At 38.0% G+C, this 22286-nt stretch overlaps 2 protein-coding genes across 2 annotated transcripts; one reads left to right on the top strand and one right to left on the bottom strand.

The window, feature by feature from the left end:
- The first annotated feature begins 158 nt into the window (after positions 1-158).
- Positions 159-1692, top strand: coxfa4l3 (cytochrome c oxidase associated subunit FA4L3). The gene is made up of 3 exons (XM_084746702.1): positions 159-451; positions 574-662; positions 829-1692. Exons 1-3 carry the CDS (start codon positions 413-415, stop codon positions 920-922), a joined length of 222 nt encoding a protein of 73 aa, XP_084602828.1. The 5' UTR covers positions 159-412; the 3' UTR covers positions 923-1692.
- Positions 1693-7211: 5519 nt separating this feature from the next.
- On the bottom strand, positions 7212-22262 carry slc30a4 (solute carrier family 30 member 4). Its single transcript, XM_084746387.1, has 8 exons — positions 22013-22262; positions 19863-20396; positions 17881-18027; positions 15238-15391; positions 14700-14931; positions 13551-13656; positions 13315-13449; positions 7212-8471 (listed from the first exon to the last, which is right to left on the bottom strand). The coding sequence occupies exons 2-8, from the start codon at positions 20257-20259 to the stop codon at positions 8317-8319; spliced, it is 1326 nt and encodes a 441-aa protein (XP_084602513.1). The 5' UTR covers positions 20260-20396; positions 22013-22262; the 3' UTR covers positions 7212-8316.
- Positions 22263-22286: the final 24 nt, after the last annotated feature.

Below are 22286 nucleotides of genomic sequence, written 5' to 3'. Positions count from 1 at the left end.
GTGTCTTGTTTTTTTTTGGTTTTTTTTGACCTGATGTCTGAGATCTCTACGTCCACCAACATTTAACTTTCAGTTCTCAAATGTGGGCACAAGAGGGTGCTGCACACCCAGAAAATGTATTGATCATCAGCGATGGGGACCTGTTGACAAATTGGAATCCACTTTGAGTGCAGGAAGCTCGTCTGTCTACGTGCCTTTCACCTCGTACTACGCCTCCTCCAGCCTACATCAGTTGGACTCACAGGATGCTGCGCTGAGAGACTTCGAGGACTTAACGGCAACAACAGGTGAGACCTGCCACACGCACAGCTGCCTTTAAGAATTAATAGCTTTAATTCACTGAACTGACTCTGAGCAGCATTGAGTGCGAGTATGATCATTTTCTCTTTAGGTGTTTTCAAAATTTGGCAAAATGGTTGGATTTTTCCAAATGTTGAGGAAGAAAAAGGAGGTGAGCTGTTTTAACCACATTAAAAGTGATGTTTGTATTGTGAATATTGGATTTGTAGGATTATAAATGCATTTTAATGTTATGATGGCCATTTAAAAACTTTTCTTTTACATGTGTTACAGCTGATCCCTCTGATAGGGTTCATGGCTTTTGCTGCAACCGGAGCAACATCTGCTGCTCTCTACTTCCTATTTACTAAACCTGATGTTATGTGAGTGTCATATATTTTTTTTATTTTGATCAGATTATATTTCACTATATTTATTTTATAATACAAAGTGCTTTAAATTGCAAGTTTTTCCTGTTTTCATGCTTAAATCTGACTTTTATCAGCCTGTCGAAGAAATGCTTAGTAATGATTCATTCACTGTTTTTAGTTTGAATAAAACCAAAAACCCAGAACCATGGGAGAGAATTGACCCATCAAAACCCCAAAAGGTAATGTTTATAACCTTACATAACATGTTATAATGTTTAGATGGTTGTTAATAAGTTCTTATATTGTTGTTGGCACTTAAATACGAGCAGAATCTTCTAGCCTGCAGCTTCAGTCTGCTGAGTCACTGAGGAGGGAACGTTATCAAATTAGTACCAGCCTGCTGTGACATCACAGTAATGATTAATGTTTATGTTTGGACATGCCACCCTGCAGCCACTCGTGCCACTTTAAGTTAACTTGGGCAAATAGGTTAAGTGAAGCCTAATTTTTTTCTTATTTCTGGTGTTTCTGTGCAGCTCATCACCATCAATCAGCAGTGGAAACCAGTGGAGGAGCTGCAGATGGTGAAGAGCCTCACCAAATAAAAAAAAAAAAAAGAAAAAGAAAAAGCAGGTTTCTGCTAGAAACGACCCACGGAGTGACTCCCTGCCTGCCCCCCATCAGTCTAACAGAATCCTTTCTGCACAAACTAGGATGCTTTGATACTCAGTGTGCGGAAATGCTTCTGCTCCACTGGTGGGGGTTCACCCTGCTCAAGGACGTCCACCCACAGCAGCTGAAAAACATGGTGACAGATACGCCATCATACTGACATCAAGTCTAAAAACCAACCTGCTCTGGGTTTCTGTGATTACTGCTGGAGAGGTTTATTTATACTGAACAAGTTGACAGGAAAGCTGGTGGTCACAGCAACTCACATGCTCCTACAGTTGATTTAAATGTACGATAGATAGTGTCTAAATGTGAAAGACACAGAATGTAAAGTAATGTGCTGTACAGTGTCAATAAATTATTACTGTGATCTTTTTCTTCCTTGTTTTTTTTTTATTCTCAGACATTAAAAAAAATTTTTTTGCAGACATATACTTTTTATGTTTTCAGACTGATATTCTTACTCTGGTCAGTGTTAAAGTGGTAATATTGATACCTCATCATTATGGAGGTACATACGTAATCATATAACAAGGTGATTGAATTAATTAACTAATCAATAATTATGTAATTTATTGGTTAATAAATAAATAAGGTTACATAATTTAATGCTTGATTGTCCTTACAAATAAATAAACCAAAAATTAAATGTGACATTACATATATACATATATTTGTATATTAATTAATTAATTTACTTATTCTTTTATCCCCCACACATTTATTTATCTATTAATATGTTTTTATAAATTTATTTTTATATATGTGTGTGTGTGCATTTTATGTGTTTAGACTTTACCTATATCTCCTCATTCAGAGGGGTTTAAAGCCCAGAATTCAATGTGTAAATATATTTTAAAAATCATAAAATAAAATGCTTAAATGAATAAATATATAATTATATAATAAAATGCTTAAATGACTGTATATAATTTAATGCCTAATAAAAAAAAACAGATTAAAAAAGAGAGATAAATAAATGATAATGTAATTTATTGCTCAATTGTCACAACAAATAAATAGATAACAAATTAAATGAGACATTAAATATAATAATGTTTTATTTATTTATTCATATTTTTACAGTATAGATCTGTGTTTGTGTAACCAAACCCTGATATACTGCAGCTCTCTGCTCTGTGCCACAGACCTCCACTGTTCTTCTTCACAGCGGCCATTTTGACTCGTCACAGCAGGAAAAGCACATTTGTTACTAATTTACTAAATGTTAACGATGAGTTCATTGTATTCAGGTGTGACAGTGAACCAACATTCACTGCAGACGGCAGCGTATTGACTTGATTTAAGGTAAACACAGGTGGTTCTGTTACATTCAGGTCAAACAAAGTCAGGCTGCTCCTGTTTGTGCCTGTTGCTGCACTAAATGGAATTGAACCTTAATAATGCCTGTGTTTGATTACTGTGCTATTTCAAATCACAGTGACTGCTGTGAAAAATGTCGACACCAAGACCTCAAAAGTGAATTAGCCACATGTAATTCAGCCATCACTGATTTTATTATTTCCACTTGTTGCTTTCCTGCTGTGTAAAAATGTCATCTGTGAAAAAGGTCCATTGTTGTCCCAAAATTACACACACACAAAAAAAAGGTCTGATAAACATGGCACTGTAGTTTTTTTTCAGTTGAAAAAACTACAGTGTATTTGCGTGTAGTCACTGTAGTATTTTCAGTTGATCCCACCTGCACTGTTGCCTGCAGAAGCACCAAATGTGTATCAGTCCACGTCTGAAAATAGTCCCCAACAAATGCACTATTTACTCCTCTTTGAGTAGCATTTGCTAAAAACTACTCCCACTTTTTTAGGAAATTACTGAGCCCTCTTCTAGAAATGAAACTATGTGTTTGTGATCTGGTTTTAAAGGAATAGTTCGACATTTTGGGAAATATGCATACTTGTTTTCTTGCTGAAAGTCAGGTGACAAGATCTATAGTAAATATGAAGCTACCACTAGCAACCAGTTAGTTTAGCATTAGCTTAAACAACATGCCTGGTAGTGTAATAAAATCTGTCTGCCAGCACCTTCAAAGCTGACTAATTAGCACTTTATATTTTGGCTGTTTACTCTGCACAAAAACCGTGAATTCATGTTAATTATTGTGCTTGGCCAAGTTTTAGTCCTGTACATTACTCCCTGTAAAACCACAGCTTGTCATTTTTTATCCTTCGGCTTTTGCAAGGATGAACAAGATGTAACATTAGTGTCCTTTAGAGCTGCTGGTTGGATTTCTCCTGTTTCCAGTTTTCAAGTTAAGCTAAGCTAAGCTAACTGACTGCTGGCTGCAGCATCAGGCCTGTTTAGCATGCAGACGTGACAGGGGTATTGATCTTCTCAGTTTACTCTCAGAGAAAACGCCAATAAGAGCTTTTCCCACAACATTGAAGTACTGTAAAGATTTATGGTTTTAATAACAAATGGGCTTGTGGTTGAGTACCACAGATAGACTGGTGAAATCTTAATGTATTACAATTGTATTGAAAAACAGTCTAATGCATTATTGGGATTAACTGACAACAAGCCTGTTCTTCGAGTCATGTTCATATCCAGTAAATTCATCTTTAAAACATTTTTCACAGTAACTTATCACAAAAATGCAGTGACTTTTCTACATTAGGGAGTCCAAGTAAAACAAGCCAGTTGGCCAGCATGCACAACAGTTTCCCTGGAAAAGGCACGCCTAAATGGAATGCGGCCATGATTCATGTTATTATATCAGCCTGCTTTTTCCTGAAAGTCAAAATGTCTGTCATGAAAAAGTTCTAATGCTTTTAATTAATATTATTAATGTTTGACAAAAAAATCTACATCAATCCAAACAATAGATATATATTTGCTTTGTATCATTTTTTTAATATCTTATCATTTTATTAATATATTGTCATTTATCATTTTTATGCTGCTAGTTTTTAATATTTTGTATTACCTAATTTATCTTGCTTCCATTGTAACATCTGTTTTTCATCTATTATTGATTGACTGGTTGACTGATTCAATTAATTTGATGGTTAAAAATACAGAATCTCTCTGCAGGGCAGGAGGAATCATGAGGGAGTAAAACACAATAAAGCCTAAAGGCTAATTTCCTTCGTTTGCCTGAGACGAGCTTAGATATTTTTGTCAACTGTTGTTTACGAGGTCCAGAATGAAGGTGAAACTTCACCAAGTTAAACTTTGCCTCTTGATTCTTTAATCTCCGCATTTTATTTCAGAGGCGTAGTCAGAAGTTGTGAAGAAAGAAGGTGGTGAGATGTTAACATCCAGGACAGCAATAAAGTAATTACTGCAGTTGGTGCAATCACCAAATGCACTCATCTGCTTAGTTTATGGCTGCGTGAGCTTTCAGAGCTCCCATTACATTTCATAATCAGAGACAATCCTTTTAATGTCGATCTCAGAAAAGACAAAAACACCCCCCTCCCTCCTGCAGCGTCTGAATGTGGCTCTGTCTGCTGGACCGTTGGCTGCACCGTGAATCTGAAAGGATTTCTTCTGAATTATTAAACCAGAGCCAGAGGGGTGTGAAGGCAGAGAGGGAGAGGCCTGGGTATTGTTTCCTGATCTGTTTGAGTTGATTTGTTTTTATCAGGAAACATTTTCATATCTGGTTTAACTACATGCTTGCTGAGCTGTTCTGTGTAATATGTCAGCAGGGGTGTTTGTTTCCTTCCTCTTTTCTGATAAGATTCCCTCCCATATGTTTTCCTCTTACTTTAAATGCAACATAACAGAGTTTGTACTGTTTAAATTTTTCTCATTTAGTTTAATTTTTACTGTTTCAAAATGTTTAAGTTTTATAGGATCGATTTGTTAACTATAATAACCATGCTACATGCATATATGCATCCCAGTCACATTTAATTGCTTTAGAAAACATAAACAGGAGGTACTATGGTACTTTTTATGTTTGGGCGTCATTATCAGTGCATCATGTAGTCAGGTACAGTGCAGGAGTGAGGAGAGGTGCACACTACAGTGAGAACGTAATTTCACCTATTAGGCAGAGTGCAACTGAAAGGTTATTTAGGGAAACAATGACAGAGGAGGAAGGACACAGTATGCGTGGTCGGTGTGTGTACGTGACTGGGTCACACACATCATGACACCACAGGCCATGTGACCTGCAACTTACTGCTCATACAGAGCATGAAAAGTGAGAGATGGAATTCCCCATGTGTTACAATTAGTGGTGCAATTCAGCACTGTAACTATTAAGACTTTCAGAAAGTGATCTCTTGACCTGTGACTTTAAAAGATGTGCCTATTGTTCCCTTGATGTAAGTGTAGTGTTTGGACACTAGTAACTGAGAGGGATCATTGCTGCAGTTTATTGTGCTGTAAAGTCAGGTGGATGCTGTAAACTGTTGGCTCTGCTGCTGTAATGCAAACAGAGGAGTTGCCTGCTTTTGGTTCAGTGGGTTTGTTTAATGCAGCTGTTACCTAGAAACAGAGACACTCCCAGTTTACTCACACTGATAATAAACCTCTGATATGCCTACATTTTAAATATAAATCTTGTTTCGCAAGGTATAATCTGCAACATGTTCCTCAAAAAACAATTTGTAGACTCACATAAGCATAATCGCTTTCAATCATCACTTATAACCGACTAGAAGTGTGTGGTGACATCTGTGTCTGCAGAGACCCTGCAGACCTCTGCCTGCAAAAAAATTGGCACCCTGAAAAAATGTCCAAGAGGAAATGTGTACAATGTACTGAATTAAGCTGAGGTCAAGCATCGTGCCTGAGAACTTTGAGCCCTTATTTCTATTCATGCTTCTTCACTTGCTTTTATTTACATTATTCTTGCATGTTTGTGTTTTGCAGCAACATACCAAAGCAAATTCTTTCTGTGTGAAAATCTACTTGGCAATAAAACCTGATTCTGATTGACTCGAAAGAAAGAAAGAAAGAAAGAAAGAAAGAAAGAAAGAAAGAAAGAAAGAAAAAGAAAGAAAGAAAGGGTGTTTTTTTACACTGCTGTTGAGTATACATGCACTATAATTTAAGGGAGTAAAAGTGGTAAATTGGGAAGTGTAACTCAAATTATATGTATATATATATCATGTTATCTTATCAAACTGATGCTGTCATGAAAAGAATTTCCCAGTTATTGTAGAGGTACGCCACCCAGTGTTGAAAAGTGGCAGCAATATTTACAGAGATGGGTCAAATATCTGCAACAGTGAAATTAACCATCCAGATCTGAGAAGCTTTCACAGCCTTCATGAATCTTTTTAAGGAGTAAAATTCAAACCCTAACCCTAAACCAAAACTTAACTAACTCTCAAAGCTGTCATCATCACATCTAAACTGACACAGTTACAAATTGATTTATACTCACAGCAAGAAAAGTTCATCATCACTTTATTTTACCAGCTGCTCATATTACACACTTTGATTATATGTTTCGGTCACAATTATTTAATACTTGCTACTTTCCACAGTAAGGGACGAATGACAAATATGGCAATGGGATCAATTTCATTTCAAGTATTAAAATATTTTTGGTGTACATGAGTGTTTGTGTAGGTGAAAGATTATGTTTAAAAACACTTTTCAAGGAGCCATGACTTGAGCATGTTCAAACAATCAGCATGAACTGACTTGGGCAATGAATGCTTGGATTATGTTAATGCATCAGTCCTTCTACAAAATAAAAAATAATAAAAAAATTAACCATGTAATATGACAGCATTGAGACATTTTTATCCTGATATCTGAGATATTATTTCATCCCTAGAATATTCAAATCCAGTTGCCAGACTTAAAATTAAGCATTTTCCAAAGTTTCAGGACTGAGTACAAACCCCGCTTTCACTTTGACGAACATGAAGCTGACCATAAAAAATGAGAAACTGAGAGACAAAAAAAGATTAAATACTTTATTATAAACAAAAACAGTGATCCAGTTCCTGATTTCTCTTGATGATTAATATCAGAGACATGAAAAGGTTTACCATAAACCTCCGCACAGCCTCCCAACACTTGACAGAGAAAACACCATTAACACCATTATTGGCAAATTTTAACTCACACCTCCCTCCATGAAAAACACAGCAACTCTGAAATACTGAAGATTTCCCACACCTGTCTGCATTTTTATACTGTCAGTTAATGATATGAAAAAAGAAGCGGAGTATTGAGTGTAAGGCTGAAACCATACTGAAGTCTGGAGCATTTATCCTCATTCAAAGTCAGTCACACTTTGATTGTCAGTTGCCCTGCTCGCCACGATTCATTAAGAGACATGCTAGAATAAAACGTCAGTGTTAAAAGTGTCCGTCAGTATAGCCAACTTAAACTGACTCAACAGTATCTAAGGTTTGAAAAATCTGCCTAACAACAGACTTTGGCTGCAGAAGATTAACGATTAAGTGCATTTGATTTAATGAAATGTGTACTAAAGGGATGAAGGTAAAGGCTTTTTGCCTCATGTATGTCACGGGTGAGGAGCACAGCTTATACACAGTGACCAGTTATTATCAAATGACATGAGGTACCTTTTCATTTGCTGACATCCTTAGTAAAATAATAAAATCTTAGTATACAGTCCTCACACCTAGTAACAAAAAGTATAATTTACACCTGATGACAAACATCAGTTGTGATAAATCAAAAACACTAAAATACAAAAAAAGTTACCTGTTGAATAGGCTTTAATGGTGAATTAAGAGCAGGTTTTTTTGTCATTCTTCTCTGTTGAGACTTTAAGCATTCAAACTCCACCTCGAAAGCTTTGCAGGCGCAAGAGCACGAGGTCCCTGGAGGCTTGTAGTGATCCTTAAATTAGAAATGTGCATTGATTGTTGTTCCACCATCTGTCCTTTGGCACCGGTCTCTTTCCACTTAGGCGTATACTGTTTCTTCTGCTGTGACACTGAGCTGCAACATCCAGGCCCTCTGTGAACTACGTCCTCTGCTGTCCGGCTCCATGAAATGCACTGTGGAAGTCAATGTAAGCACAAGTCTGTCTTTAGGCGCTGGGCTGCTGGCAGTTTGCACAACTGCGTACCAGCCTCTGCCTGTGCGTCTGGACCTGCACTGTGCACCTGGTGAGACCGTAGGTGTGAAGCAGCAGGTGGCGAGCCTTCGCCTGGACGTCCTCCCAGTTGTGAGCACTAGAGGGCGCTGTGAACACAAAAGCACATGTGAATGGAGGCTGATTTTTACCCTCCCTCAATTTGCACATTTGCATTGAGGGTCAGATTGAGGGTCAGATGTAGTTTTTTAGTCCACAAAACACTGCTGGAGTTTCACAAGAAAACAGTGCTGCAGAATCTGAATAAAGTGAATAAAATTAACAAAAAAAACACAACCAAAAAAAACCCCAAAACAAAAAATAAAATACCTCTGTAGTGCTCGCCTGGTGTAATCCAAGTCTCCTAAAGCCCCGATGTACCCCGCGTGCACCATCACAACACACACACCCAGCTCAGACTGTGTGTCTGTGCATGTGAGCGTGGCTCTAAGCTGAGGATCTACAGACAGATTCAGGCTAAAAACATGGTGTAAATAACATCTTTCAAGTCAGCTTGGCATATTGGGGCTTCAGGAGACTTGGATTACAATAGACTTACAATAGAGGCAACTTTTCACTTAAATTATTTGGGAGATTCTGATCTGATTCTGATTCAAATCTGATCTTCAGTCAGCCTAAGGGTGGGTGGATAATGACTGAATTTTCTTCTTTGGGTGAACTATCCCTGTTAGTGTCATTCCAGCCCAATTAACCTTAATGGAGAGTAGGTTATTAAGACCTCCAACAGTCTGCATCGATGCATGTTTATGAAGCACACTCTCTCAGGTGCAGCACCTCTTTTGTGTCCAGGATGGAGGAAAACATCACATCACTACAAGACTTAGTTCCTTGCAGTTATTTCCAATGGATAAATATTAGTTGTCTTACCTCAAAAAGACATTTGATGGACTACTTTTGTGCACATGAAACTGAAGTTGAGGTTACATTGTATTCTGAAGCAAAGGTTTTGCTCTTTTTTTTTTTTTCTATATTTGGCTGTTGTTCCAGTGCTCTTCTGTCTCTCCATCTTGACTTCTCTCCTCTCCCAACCTGTGTCTGCTCTGACTGGCTGTAGCTCACTGCATGGCTCCCCAACAAGGAACAAACATTTTAAACTGCTTGATATCTTTTGGGAGTCTGTGATGCATTGGCAAAGTCTTGGCGAGCTCTGAGATAGCATCTTTGAACAGTTCGCACATAGCAATCAGGCGCAGATGTAAAGACAATTTGCCTCTGATCTGGGGTTTTTGTCATTGATCCCCACAAACTGTCAGCAAGTTGAACATTAGTGCTAAGATCCTGTCAACTCTGCATAAATGAAACAACTTACAGAATGTCCCAACAGGCTTTTTCCCAGCAGATATTTTGACATGTCATGGCAGGAAAAAACACAGGTGTTATTAATCAAATTAATTAAATGAAATGAACAACTTCATTCCATGTTGGGGAGCCATTTTCAGCTTACTCAGTGGAATGATTTACTAGGACGCTTAATGAACCGAGTCATCGTTAATGTCATGAGTTACACCTGTGCTTTCCTGCTATGAAATCAAAATGTCTGCTGTGAAAAAAAGTCTGTTCCCTTCAACATACAGTTTTTTTTCTAGGTAGTATTGAATTAAAAGGTAACCATTTTATACTAACAGGAAATTACACAACCACCAATTCATGTTAATCAAACAGCGACTATAGAAAGTCGCTGCCAGTTAGGCCCTGTTCCACCCAGCATGCACATGTATGTGAGGTGACCTGATCAAAAATGGACAGCTCTAAGTACAGGTTCACCAAAGACACACTGAGATCTGAACGCTCAGATCCAGGCCGCATGTGTCTGCCTTCTTTCAGCAGTGCGTACTCAAATGTGTCCCGGGCCACACTGATGGACTGCCTACTTAACTGACGTCCTGTATGTCAAAACAAAACACGCTGCTGTCTGATTTACATTTGATTTGCTGTAATTCGAACTACGTGGTTGGGTTCTCTCAACTGTCAAGATAAGCAGCAAATGTTAGTGAACACACGTGTGCATGTTGTTGTTAGGAGTGGGCCGGAGATTTTCAGAAATGACACTGTTCACTTTCTCTCACTTTGGCATTAATGCCGTCTTCGTCATCTGTGACGTGAACACACTAGATTTCTACACAGTCAGATAAAGTGAAAATGCATCCTGCTCATAGTTTAGTTATAAAATCCCAGCGCACCACGGAGCATCTCTCCAGTCTATTACAGTTTATTGTGGCAATGAAATGGTAAAAGGAACGAATAGTCTAATTTTCATATTGAACAACCAGTGGGCAGTAATGGATATTCCACTGACAAAACAGCCCTACTGTTTATTTGCATACACCTACAGAGCGGGTAAGTAAGATCAGATTACAAGTGGTGACTCGAGCCTCATGAGACACATTCTAATGCCAGGTGAGAGCTCACGGACTTACAGCTGCCCACTTGTGACTGGAACATTTAAGACGCATGTTAATACCAGGTATAAAACAGGACCTTAAACTTCCCAAGACATCAAAATGTTTTTGTTTTCTCGGATGTTCACAAAGTTGTTTAACCAATATCCACAATTTGTTTTAATTCATGCAATTTTCTTCTGCATTATATTGTGGAGAATAGTGTCCATCAACAGCACACTCGCAAAAGTCAAAGAAATCCCACATTTTTAATATGTTTTTTTTTTTTTTTTTAACTTTCTTGAATATGTGTAATTGACATCTTTCCTTTCCTTTTCCATCTATTCATAACCTGCTTAGATTTAAGTGTGTAGTATGGAACTGGGACATAGATTTAGACATGAAGCTCAGGGTCATAGCTGCTGCTGTTACTTTTGTTTCCTGTAGGTGGTGCAAATGGCATGTGTAGAACTGCTTCAACAATGATCAAACAGCGCCCTCTTGTGAAGAATCTGGGGCTTACTGAACCTACGAGTAAGTTCAAAATCATTACAGTGAGGCTCAGAAGCAAAAAATGGACCGTAAAGGTCTTGACTTTTTGTCATCAATCTCCACATACAGTAATAATAATGTGATTTTATTTTTCATGAACATGCATGGAGCCAAAGAATGAGAGCCAAGGGAAAAACTGACACACAAATTTCTTGAGGAATGAAAGGGAAAAACATTCTGCTTTTTGATTAAAGGAAAACCGAACAATGCTGGAGCGCGCTACATTTGGCAGAAACAAGTCTCAGAACATCATCCATGGAACTTAATCTCTACCGTGAAAGTCGAAGGCGGCAGCATCTTTAAAACAAAGATTAAATCCAAATACGCGCAAAGAGCAGAGCAGACCTTACTACGGAGGGACCTTGGACAAACAAATTTGCTGTGACATTACACTGGAAACACTCTAAATCAAAGTGGTCAAGCCAAAAACGGTTCAGCCAGAACCACTGACATGTATTCCCCTGAGAAACTGTGGAAAAGCTTTAAGATAGATGTTCCTGGACACTCTTTATCTAACTTTGAGAAAATATTAAACAGATAACATGCCAGAATCTATCCACACACCAACTTGCCTGAACCATATCCAACAGCACCTCCAGCTACAAACACTTACAACAGTTTTTCTAAGTGTTGGCTTAGCAGTTTGAACATTTATTCAGTGACATTCCTGCATTAAATTTAAATACATTTAAGTAAATATTAGGGGTGTCCCAAGTACTATCTGTGGGTCTTCAAAGCTTTTTAAACTTTTTTAAACTTTGTTCTTTGGCATCTCAAAAGTCAACTTGATGAGCGAGCATCAGGCAGTTTTGAGTGCTTGTATCATCTACATGCACAATGTTTTTATGTGTGCAGGTTTTGAGAGAAATTAAATGCCACAGAGGTGCACCATTTCTTGCTCTTTATCAGTATTTTGCCTTCTTTTTGAGCCACCGACACATCTCTCAAAAAAGAAAAAAAAAACCACAAAGGGCATTTGATTACTGATTTTTGATTACCATGGCAATGGTAGCAGTTTTAAAACATCTGGATCAGCCCTCGCAAATATACAATGCTCTTTATTTGGGAAAAAAATATATTATTTAGTTGGCTGAGCGACAGAAAAATAAAATGTTAACTATTTTGATAAATCCTTTTTCAGGCCAAATCAAAATCTTTCAGCTTCGTAATTCTGAGGATTTGCAGCTTTTCTTAGTCTTATTTGAGAGTTAAGTGAATATCTTTGTGTTTCTGACTGTTCAGATAAAACAAAGCAGTTTGATGACGTCTCTTTGGACTTGAGTAACTTATGATGTACAGTTTTCACCATTTTGTTTAATCAGTTTATTCAGAAAACAGAGAAAAATGTACATCACAAATCAACACGCATTGTATGTGACTGATGAAAAATACATTAAAGTAGGAAGAAAACGGAAATACAGGCAACAACTATTATTTTGTGTGATGACTAAATTCCAGAGGTGACTTTTATTCACACAGTTAATTTGTATTTAGAAATATATTTCATCATTCCTTCAACTCCCTCTTTCTTATTTGGGCTGATTCTTTTTATTTGAAATTTGGAAAAAGTTAATATTCAAACTGTAATGACTTGTTCAAATTCAAAATTTACAGTGCATAAGCACAGTGGGCTGTTTGAAGTAGTTTGCTTTGAGGTCCAGCAGATGGAGCTCTAAGCATTTATAATCAGACTTCTCGCTTACCCTATTGACTGAGCTTGTAATGTTATGCTGTTTGATATGAAAATGGAGGACACTAGTGAGCAAAGCTGTCCTGAGCAGACGATCACAACACCAAAACAACTGAGATTCTAATTTGATTGATGGAAGAAAGTGATGTTAAACAGGTACAATGTAAAGTTCATAGTCTGAATACATTCAAAGTCATTCATTTAACTGATTGTGTCATTACACATTTGTTCAAACTTGTTACCTGGAAGGAGTGACAGCCCCCGCCCTTACTGTGTGTAGTGATCCATGTATGTATGTATGAGGCTACTCACTGAGCTGGAGATGCACTAATGCTGCAGTCTTGTCAGCTGTCAGCGCCCAGACATTCAGCTCATCGACGGATTGGACGTCTTCCAGCTTCAGGAGATCCTCTTTGATTCGCTGGGTATCCAGATGCCTGGGAACACCTGACACAGCAGGATGAAACACAACGACATAATGCACCTACACCACTCTAAACACTCAACAATATCATCTGACAGGACTCTGACAGGGACCAAAGACTTACCCTCCAGCACGATGACTATTGTGTCTCGTATGATGCGGAATGTGGTGAAGAGAACCAGAACAGAGAAGATGTAGGTACAGATGGGGTCTGCCAGCTTACACTCCGGCTGTGAAGTTACATCAGATCAACAAAAGCTTTTTTCACATTTCTTGAGGCATATTTGTTATTACTATATAATTAATGCATGCATTTGTCCAGCATTTATTTGATGCTAAAATTATCCAGTACTGAAAGAATATTTTAAAAATGAATTCAACTTTCTTTAACCAATGTAACTCATTTGTTTCAACATAACTGTAGTTTATTGTGTGGTTAAACTGCTGCTAGACTGTCCTGTTAATACAGATGCATGTCTCCTTCATGGGTAGCAAGCAGAGTTTTTTGAATGCACTGAAAATGTTGTTTTAAGACAGGATAAATGTCTGTTGAACCAGAATATTCTGTCAGATAAAAACATGTTGTGAATTTTAGAAATGATTACATCTATCCATCCATTGTCCATAACTGCTTATCCTGAGGGTTGCGGGGGTGCTGGAGCCTATCCCAGCTGACATTAGGTGAGACTTGGACAAGTCGCCAGTTCATCGCAGGGCTGACACATAGAGACAAACAACCGCTCACATTCACACCTACGGGCAATTTAGAGTCACCAATCAACCAATTATTCTGCATGTCTTTGGACTGCAGAAGTGTGTCCAAAGAGAACCCACGTGGACACAAGGAGAACATGCAAACTCTGCACAGAACGGTCCTGCCCCAGACACAAACTCCTCAGCCCCCCGAGTTGGCTGAGAGATTTGAACTCAGAACCTTCTTGCTGTGAGGCGACAGTGCTAACCACTGCACCACTGTGCCACACAATTACATTGATATTCTTTAAATAAATTTGGAGTTACTGGAAGTGTTTGGCTCACACACGCCAGAAACAATCCCCTGCAAAAACCACTGGAACCTAATTTTACAAAAAGTAGAATACTAATAATATTAGTGTAGCCAAATCTTTATTTGCAACTGTGCAGAAATACCGGTTTAAACAGGATAAATAGACATGCTCTGCAGCATTCAAACGTATTTAGAAAGTGACATCAAAAGTAAGCCATGTTAATTCCTAATATTGTTGGTAAACAATTCTTTAAAAAGGCAGGGTACCTTGAAGCGGACAATGTAGGCAGCTATGAGCACCCCGACACTCTGAAGGAGGTCTCCCAAAGCGTGGATGAAGGCAGCTCTGACAGCCAGGCTGCCGTGCTGCCTCTGCTGACCAGGCCCACCTGTCTGTGCGGCAGCTGCAGAGCCGTGAGAGTGACCATGAGAGTGACCATGAGAGTGACCGTGGCCGTGAGAGTGGAGGTGACCACCTTGGTTTAACAAGAAACCCATTCTGAGGATACAAGAAAACAAGGACAGAGGGATTTATATTAATTAACAACAAATAGATTTTGTCCAATTCACACTGTGATTAAACTGACTTGAGTCTCTTTATTCTCCTACCGGCTGTGGTCAAACATTAAACATGGAGGATTAGCAACTAACAGCTATAAAGCGCCTTTTAGACAGTATTTTGGACTGACTTACTTTGGACTTTGAACTCACAGGCATGCATGAATCACTGTCATATCCCTGCACTGCAAAAAACCTCACAGTTTTTCTCATTTACATGACATTTATATGCAAGTGTTTCACTTACATGAGGTTGACAGCCACCCCCACAGCTGCAGTGATGAGCATGACATCTCCGTCTATATCAAAGTCTTGGTGTACCGTCCTCTGAACGGCCTCATAGAGCAGTATGGCCGTCAGAATGTAGATGAGCAGCACACTGAGGACTGCCGATACCACCTCTAGGAAGGGAAATCACAATCAGTTCGGGCAGTCAGAGTTCAGACATTTTGTTATCCGAAGTGGGAAACTTGTCTTGCAGTCAGGGGTATAAAATAAAAAAACAACATGAGCACAAAAAAGACAAAGTAGAAAGACGAGAAGAACAGTACATGTAATATACAGAATACCATAAAACACGGAACATTCATAAAATGCCATATTATATGTACACTGTTACACTTGAACCCGGAGTACTCTGAATCTATGACCTCATGGAAGGGTTACAAACTCATTATGAAGGGGGTGGTTTGCGCAGTCTAATATGGAAAACTGTACATAATTGCATTTATATAACAATAAAAATAGAAGCTGTGAGGAAAACCCGATTTAAACAGGTAGGTTAAGACAGCAAGAATGTGCCTAAATACCTGAGGAGCTTAGCTTAACAGTATGGGGCAAAAAGTGCTTATAAATACCTGCTGGAGTAGGAAACAATATTAAACTAATGGCCAGTATATAAAGAATCTGATTTAACTATTTAAATTCTATTTATCTATTAAAGTATGATAATTACTATCCATGCTTTAAGGCATTATACTTCCTCTATTGATATAGACTAAAATGTGTTTGATTGCTTGTTTAGCCTGGAGCTATATGGAAACGCATCTCAGTCTCTAAGCTATATAGAGACAGAGAGAGGGAATGACACGCAGCAAAGGGATGCAGGCAGGAGTTGAACCGGTGGCTGCTGCAGAGGAGTGATAGTCTGATTGCCTTTACACACTAGATCCATTAGATCCACATGGCTTATGATGATTGCTGTAATATGGACATCTAGGTATTTGGAAAAAATATTGCGATATTTGACTTTGTCTGCATTGCCCTGGTCTATTGTCAGTGTTTTTCCATTATATCTGATTTTTTTTGGATTAACATCATCATGCTATTCTCTAGATCCACAGATATAGATCACAATAATTTACAAAACACATCTCTGCTCTGTCTGGCTTTAATACTGAAAGGGACACACAGTGAAAATATTTTAGCATCTAGCCTAACGAGAAATGACATTATGTATAAATATAGCATCACATAGAAACCCCCGACTGGTAAACAACAACAGGAGCTTGTACAAAGATGTGTAAAGAGAGAACAGCTTCTCTCTCAGTTCCTGTATTATAGAGATGTCATCTCTATTCTAAGGCCTCTTGTTTTTCCATTACCCATGCTGTTCTTCTGATCATGACTGGTGACAATTACAGCACTCACCACTGCATGTCAGATGACAAAGTTTGTTTGGCTGCAGGCATTTATTCGTTTATTCATTTACAAGGTGCCATCTTATATCGTACCTTCACTCTGGCACTCTCATACATACTAAACCTCCTACACTAACTGGTGTACGTTTCACAAATCACCTGCCAGGTCTGATCTTGCAAAGACAGCTTTCAGTGCAGACTGTTAGTCCAGCAGCTTTATGAAATAATCTGCATTGTCATCTAATAATTAAAAGAAAATCTGTGTAAATAATAAAGTTCCCAATACCTGTTCACGGTGCCTGGCTGTGACTGCTTTAGCCAATATTTTGTTTATGTCTATTATTCTGTTCTATTCATGACTTTGCCTGTTCCAGTTATTTGTATGTTTCTTTTTTCACTGAAACTGTTCTGCTCTGTGTGAATAATAGTAATTACAAGGAACATGTTTAGCTCTGGTTCAGGCGCATGTGTAACAGTCAGCTTCTTACAGTGAAGTGTTGAAGGATCTAACTGCAGCAGATGTTACTTGGGGCAGCAATTGGCAATTCTTGTCACTGTCAATTATTTTCACGATTAATCGATTAGTTGTTTGGTCTATATCGTGAAAAATGTTGATCAGTGTTTCCCTACAAATAAGCTGCTGTCCTCAAATGTCTTGTTTTGTCCACAACCCAAAGATATTAAGTTCATTTTCATAAAGGAGAGAAGCCACGAAATCGCCACATTTAAGAAGCTGGAATCAATCGCTTTTTAGCTAAAAACTACTTCAACCTATTAATCTATCAAATTAGCTGTTTTGTGCCAAAATCAATACAAACATAAATAAATGTTACCTTTTTCCTACATTTGGTGTGACTCTCCATGTGTTGTTCGCAACAGTGTGGTGTTCAGTAATGAGAAAGGAAATAACTATGAAATATTTTATAGACATCTGCCGAAAATAGATATAAGAAATCAAGACACACAGTGGTGTTGTAGTGATAAATATTGGTATCAGTAACAATCAAAGAGGCTGTGCGGTCTAAATTTAACAGTTATTGTCAGAAATTTCAGTAATCTGCAGTATCATACGTGGAATCTGATCTGGCTTTAACTCTGCTGAACTCACACTTTTTTGTTTGAATATGATTCATCTGCAACACAACCACATATGCCGAATTTGTTTGCCTCACACAAGGCAGAAGGAGCGGAAAGAAAGAGGAAGTGGAAGGAAGAAGTGTGAAGGCCTCAGTCTGGCATCAGAGACTTACCGAGGCGGTGCAGTCCGAAGGTGAATCTTCTGGTGGGCGGCTTGGTGGAGAGCCACAGGGCCAGCAGAGAAAACAAAATTCCCACCACGTCTGCTAGCATGTGCACAGCATCAGTCATAATGGCTAAGCTGTTTGACACATAACCACCTGAAAGTAAAAAACAATATGAACAATTAAAACTACATTTGCTGAGAACTATCTGAGCTATTTGTGCATAAACAGATACTGAGATACAAAACACAAGTTTCGACAGGTGTGGTTCCATGAAGATATATCTTAACAGAAAAGTACATGGTTTAGATGTTTAGATATGATGTGCTGACAGATTGGAGCCACAGGCACATTTTAAGTTTTTTTTTTTTTTTTTTTTGATAATTCACTCAGTAAACATTTAAAACTGTGACATAACATAGTATATGATTTAATGTGCCCATAGGGAAATGAAATCTAATAAAGAAAAGTAGTGACCAGCCACACACATACTATCAGCAAAACTCACTCACTCCAGTCACCACATTTTCATTAGAAAACAGGCTCATAAAGAAAACAAAGACACCTCTATCTCATGTGGGAAAGAACAGAAAATGTGAACCTAATGGTTTTCAAAATGGCCAGTTATATAACATGGTCATGTTTGTGCCATGGTTTTCTTTTTGGTAGAACAATTTCAAACCAGGAAATGTATTATGCATTATTATCCTTTACAGTAAAATATGAACAACATTTTGTACTTAATAATGCTAAATTAATAATCTCTGAACAATGACTTAGCCAAAGAAAGTCAGCAGAGTGTCTGAAAGGTTGAGAAGATAGGTGGACATGAATATTCAATCACATGGGCATCCGGGTGCTTTCCAACCAGACTGACAGAAACTGCAGCAACTATGATTTTGATGTAGAGCTGGCAGATGCAGACAATGGCTTTGATAATATGGAAACCTGCACAATCCTCAACTCAAACCTACACAACAGACCTGAAACAAATACTACAAAGCTTACAATTTTATATTTTTGCTGTAGCCTGTGTCAGATGGGTAATAACTGGAACAATTCAACTATGGTCATTTCTGATGCGATAGAGTATGAATGTGTTTTATTGGACCCAAATTACCCCAAAAACTCTGATATGTCCTCAAGATTTGTCTCTCCACCACAATACAATGGAGAAATGGAAAGAATGTGATTTGTGGTGCTCAACGCATTGAAAAGGTACATGAAAAGGTACACCCGCACTTGTTAAAAATACAACATTTCCTGTTTGAAATGGCACACAGGTTATTGTTTTATGGTGTTAGCAGAGGCCGCCTTTGTTTCAGAGTAGGTCGCCCACCTCCGCTACTAAACACTGCAGGAAACCCTGATCTGCATCCATATTGACACACCGCAGGGGGTATGCATTACATCAAGTATTGTGTCAAGTCAAGTCAAGTCAAAATGGATTTGGTATTGAAATGTGTATCATTCAGGAACTGGTATCAAAGCCAAGGTACTGGAATCAGTACCAGTATCGGAAATCAAAAACAATATTCAGTTTATCTGAGCGGTCTTGTTCAGACAAACATCTGGTCTCCTGGATTTGAGCCTTAATCTGTTTTGATCTTATTCAGGATGAGTTAAATGATCCATGAATAACCTGTTTATTCCTGTATACATGATTCTACAAGTATCCAGGTTTCTGTGTGCAGTGCTTTCTAGATCTCTCGCCATCTCAGTCACTGTATTCTGTGCCAACAAGGAATGTTTAGTAACCTGGATAAGGTGTTTACATGCCACAGTATCCTGGTTCCTACCAGAATACTCCAGGTAGAATATCCAGGTTTCTAAAACCAGGATATGGTATTTAGATGCTCAAAACATAACCAGGATACTCTAAAAACCTGATCATAACCAGGACACTTGTGCTCAAGTTAATACATTCAATGATACAATAATGTATTAAATAAAAAAATATGCAATGTGAGGTAAATTTTGCACATGCTTACCTATGATTTCACCTGTCATGAAAAGGAAATAAAGCAAAGCTGCAAGGATGAGCCTCTTCATCACCCTCTTGTGCTTAATCTTTTCCCTCTTCTTGGTGCAGTTGTCACAGGGGTCCATGTTCAATCCTGGGCTGCCCAGGCTGGAGGAGGACTCAAGCAGGGAGTCATCATCATCCGCCACCACCAGCGTATTCACCGGCACTCCGTTGGACGGAGCTCCAGCAGAGTAGTCTGACATCTCTCCGGAGACCACCACCTTCAGCTTGTTGAATTTGGGGGTCTCATCCTCCACCAGCTCATCAGAAAAGTCAAAGGGTGCTGTATCACTCAGGTCCCAGTCACTCCGCTCCCTCCTGAAGGCGGACCGCACCTTGCTCAAGAAGTTCCCACCTGACATGTTTAATTATTATGCGATCAAGGTATATCCAGGTATGTTCTGTCTATAGGTTAACAATACTGTCTTCTGGGGTAATCATTCACATTTTTGTAGTGGGCAGGGTTGAAAACTTCCATTTTTCTGTTCCATTTTAGCACCTGGAGGAGAACAATAAAGGAAAGTGACATTTTTAAAAATAATTTAATTAATAAACATTCATATATTCAAACTTCAGAGATGTGATCAACATAACAGTATCCAAACTGAAAGGTTAGTGTGTATTATGACTGCATGATTCGAGAAAAATGCTCTAATGCAATTATATTGACTGAGATAGGCAATTGCAAAATGCGCTAAGATTACTGGAAATTATGATGCATTACAATTTTCATGTTGACAGAAAAAAACTATTAAAATTGTGATGATGTGATATTTATTCAGATCTGCACCAAACAAACATGATTTCTTTCAGCTGGAGAAGGTCATCTATGCAGCACTACAGTACCTCATTAAAATATTGTTTTCTCATACATTTTTCCTTTTTCAGAAAACTGCAATTTGGCTCTGGTTCTGTGATTGGGATACACTTGGTCAAATTGCAATTTTAGTGCGAGTGATTGTGCAGCCCTAGTGCATATAAATTACATTGATGTAAAAAAATAGTAAAGGATACATAATCTTTTTGTCATTCAAAAGTTCAATGTACACTTGGACAGTTTTGTTACTTTTTCAGCGTGTATGTGTTTGCATAAAAATCCAGTGAAACTGGGGTAGTATTTGCCATCTTGCATTTATGAATGTTAAATTTACCATGCAGAATCAATAAGTTTACAATGAGGTCAGTCGTTTTTTGTTTTGCAATTGTAAATAATTTACTTAAAGTACTTTAAATTAAAAGGAAAAAAGTAATTACGTATGATCAAAAAGTGCTGTACACATCAGACTTATTTAACTGAAGACATTTTTTCATGCCGTCATTTTTCTTTGTTTTTTAATATTGCAATAAATATCAAATCATGGACTTATTATCGTGGTATTATCATACCTTGTGTTTCTGGTATTGCTACATCCTTAATGATTAGTTTCACACAATATATAATCTTTCATTCCAGTCCAAAATGTAACTGAATGGATACAATGGTAGTCACTGCAAAATATACATTAGTTTTCAATGTCTAAAAATTTGGAGATACAAAGACTTGTTGGATATATATTGTGAAGTACTTGTTTAATCTTGTGATATACGTATACGGTAATGGCCAAGCCCTTTGTCTTATGTCGTCCCAAAATGCGTTATAATTATTAGTAATTTGCCTTTTTCATTAAAATGTATTGCTATGTATATGTTTATTACTGCATTTTACATTAATAATGTTGATACCATTAATGATCAAAAGGCATTATATTCTCAGGACTTGTTGAAATTGAAGATGAGTTTTCTTTGGGTGGGATAGACTATTTAAATACAAAGGAAGAGACAGAGCATCGTTTCACCCATCTGCACAGCTCAGCAATTTCAACAAAGACGTCTCAACAGATCTACCCATGTCGCTGTCAAGCTGATGACTTAATGTGTTGAATATACACCCTTGAGTCGCTCACGTTCCCACAAGACCCGATCAAGTTTTGAGTTCAATAGTCCTCTTAAAAACAGCCTTAGCTAAACAGTAACAAGCTAGCTAGTAACGGTTAGCTATCTTATCCTGTCAGTTCGCGACAAACAGATAACGCTTTTTAGTACAGTAATTTGTTGAAAAAAATATGTCAGACTTACCTATATTTGTAGTTTTTAGTGTGACAAGCTTCGCACAAGTTTGTAAGTTGAAAACTGTCATGGTAATACTGCTGTAAACATCAGAGGAGTCATAGCGCTACCTCCGCACTCGGAAGTAGCACTAGCAAGTTTGGTTTCCATCGAGTTCCTATGTAGAAGGGAACCTCAGAACGGCGGCAGATCTCGCGAGAGTGTTCACTGTAAACCAAACCAGGATCTTTCTCTAACCCTAACCAGGTATTTTCAGCCCTAAACCTGTCCAGATCTTAACTAC

Source organism: Lutjanus erythropterus, chromosome 1 (genome assembly GCF_056507025.1).
Source record: "Lutjanus erythropterus isolate fLutEry1 chromosome 1, fLutEry1.hap2, whole genome shotgun sequence".
Classification (NCBI taxonomy): domain Eukaryota; kingdom Metazoa; phylum Chordata; class Actinopteri; order Lutjaniformes; family Lutjanidae; genus Lutjanus; species Lutjanus erythropterus.
This window is presented reverse-complemented; position numbering and strand designations above follow the sequence as displayed.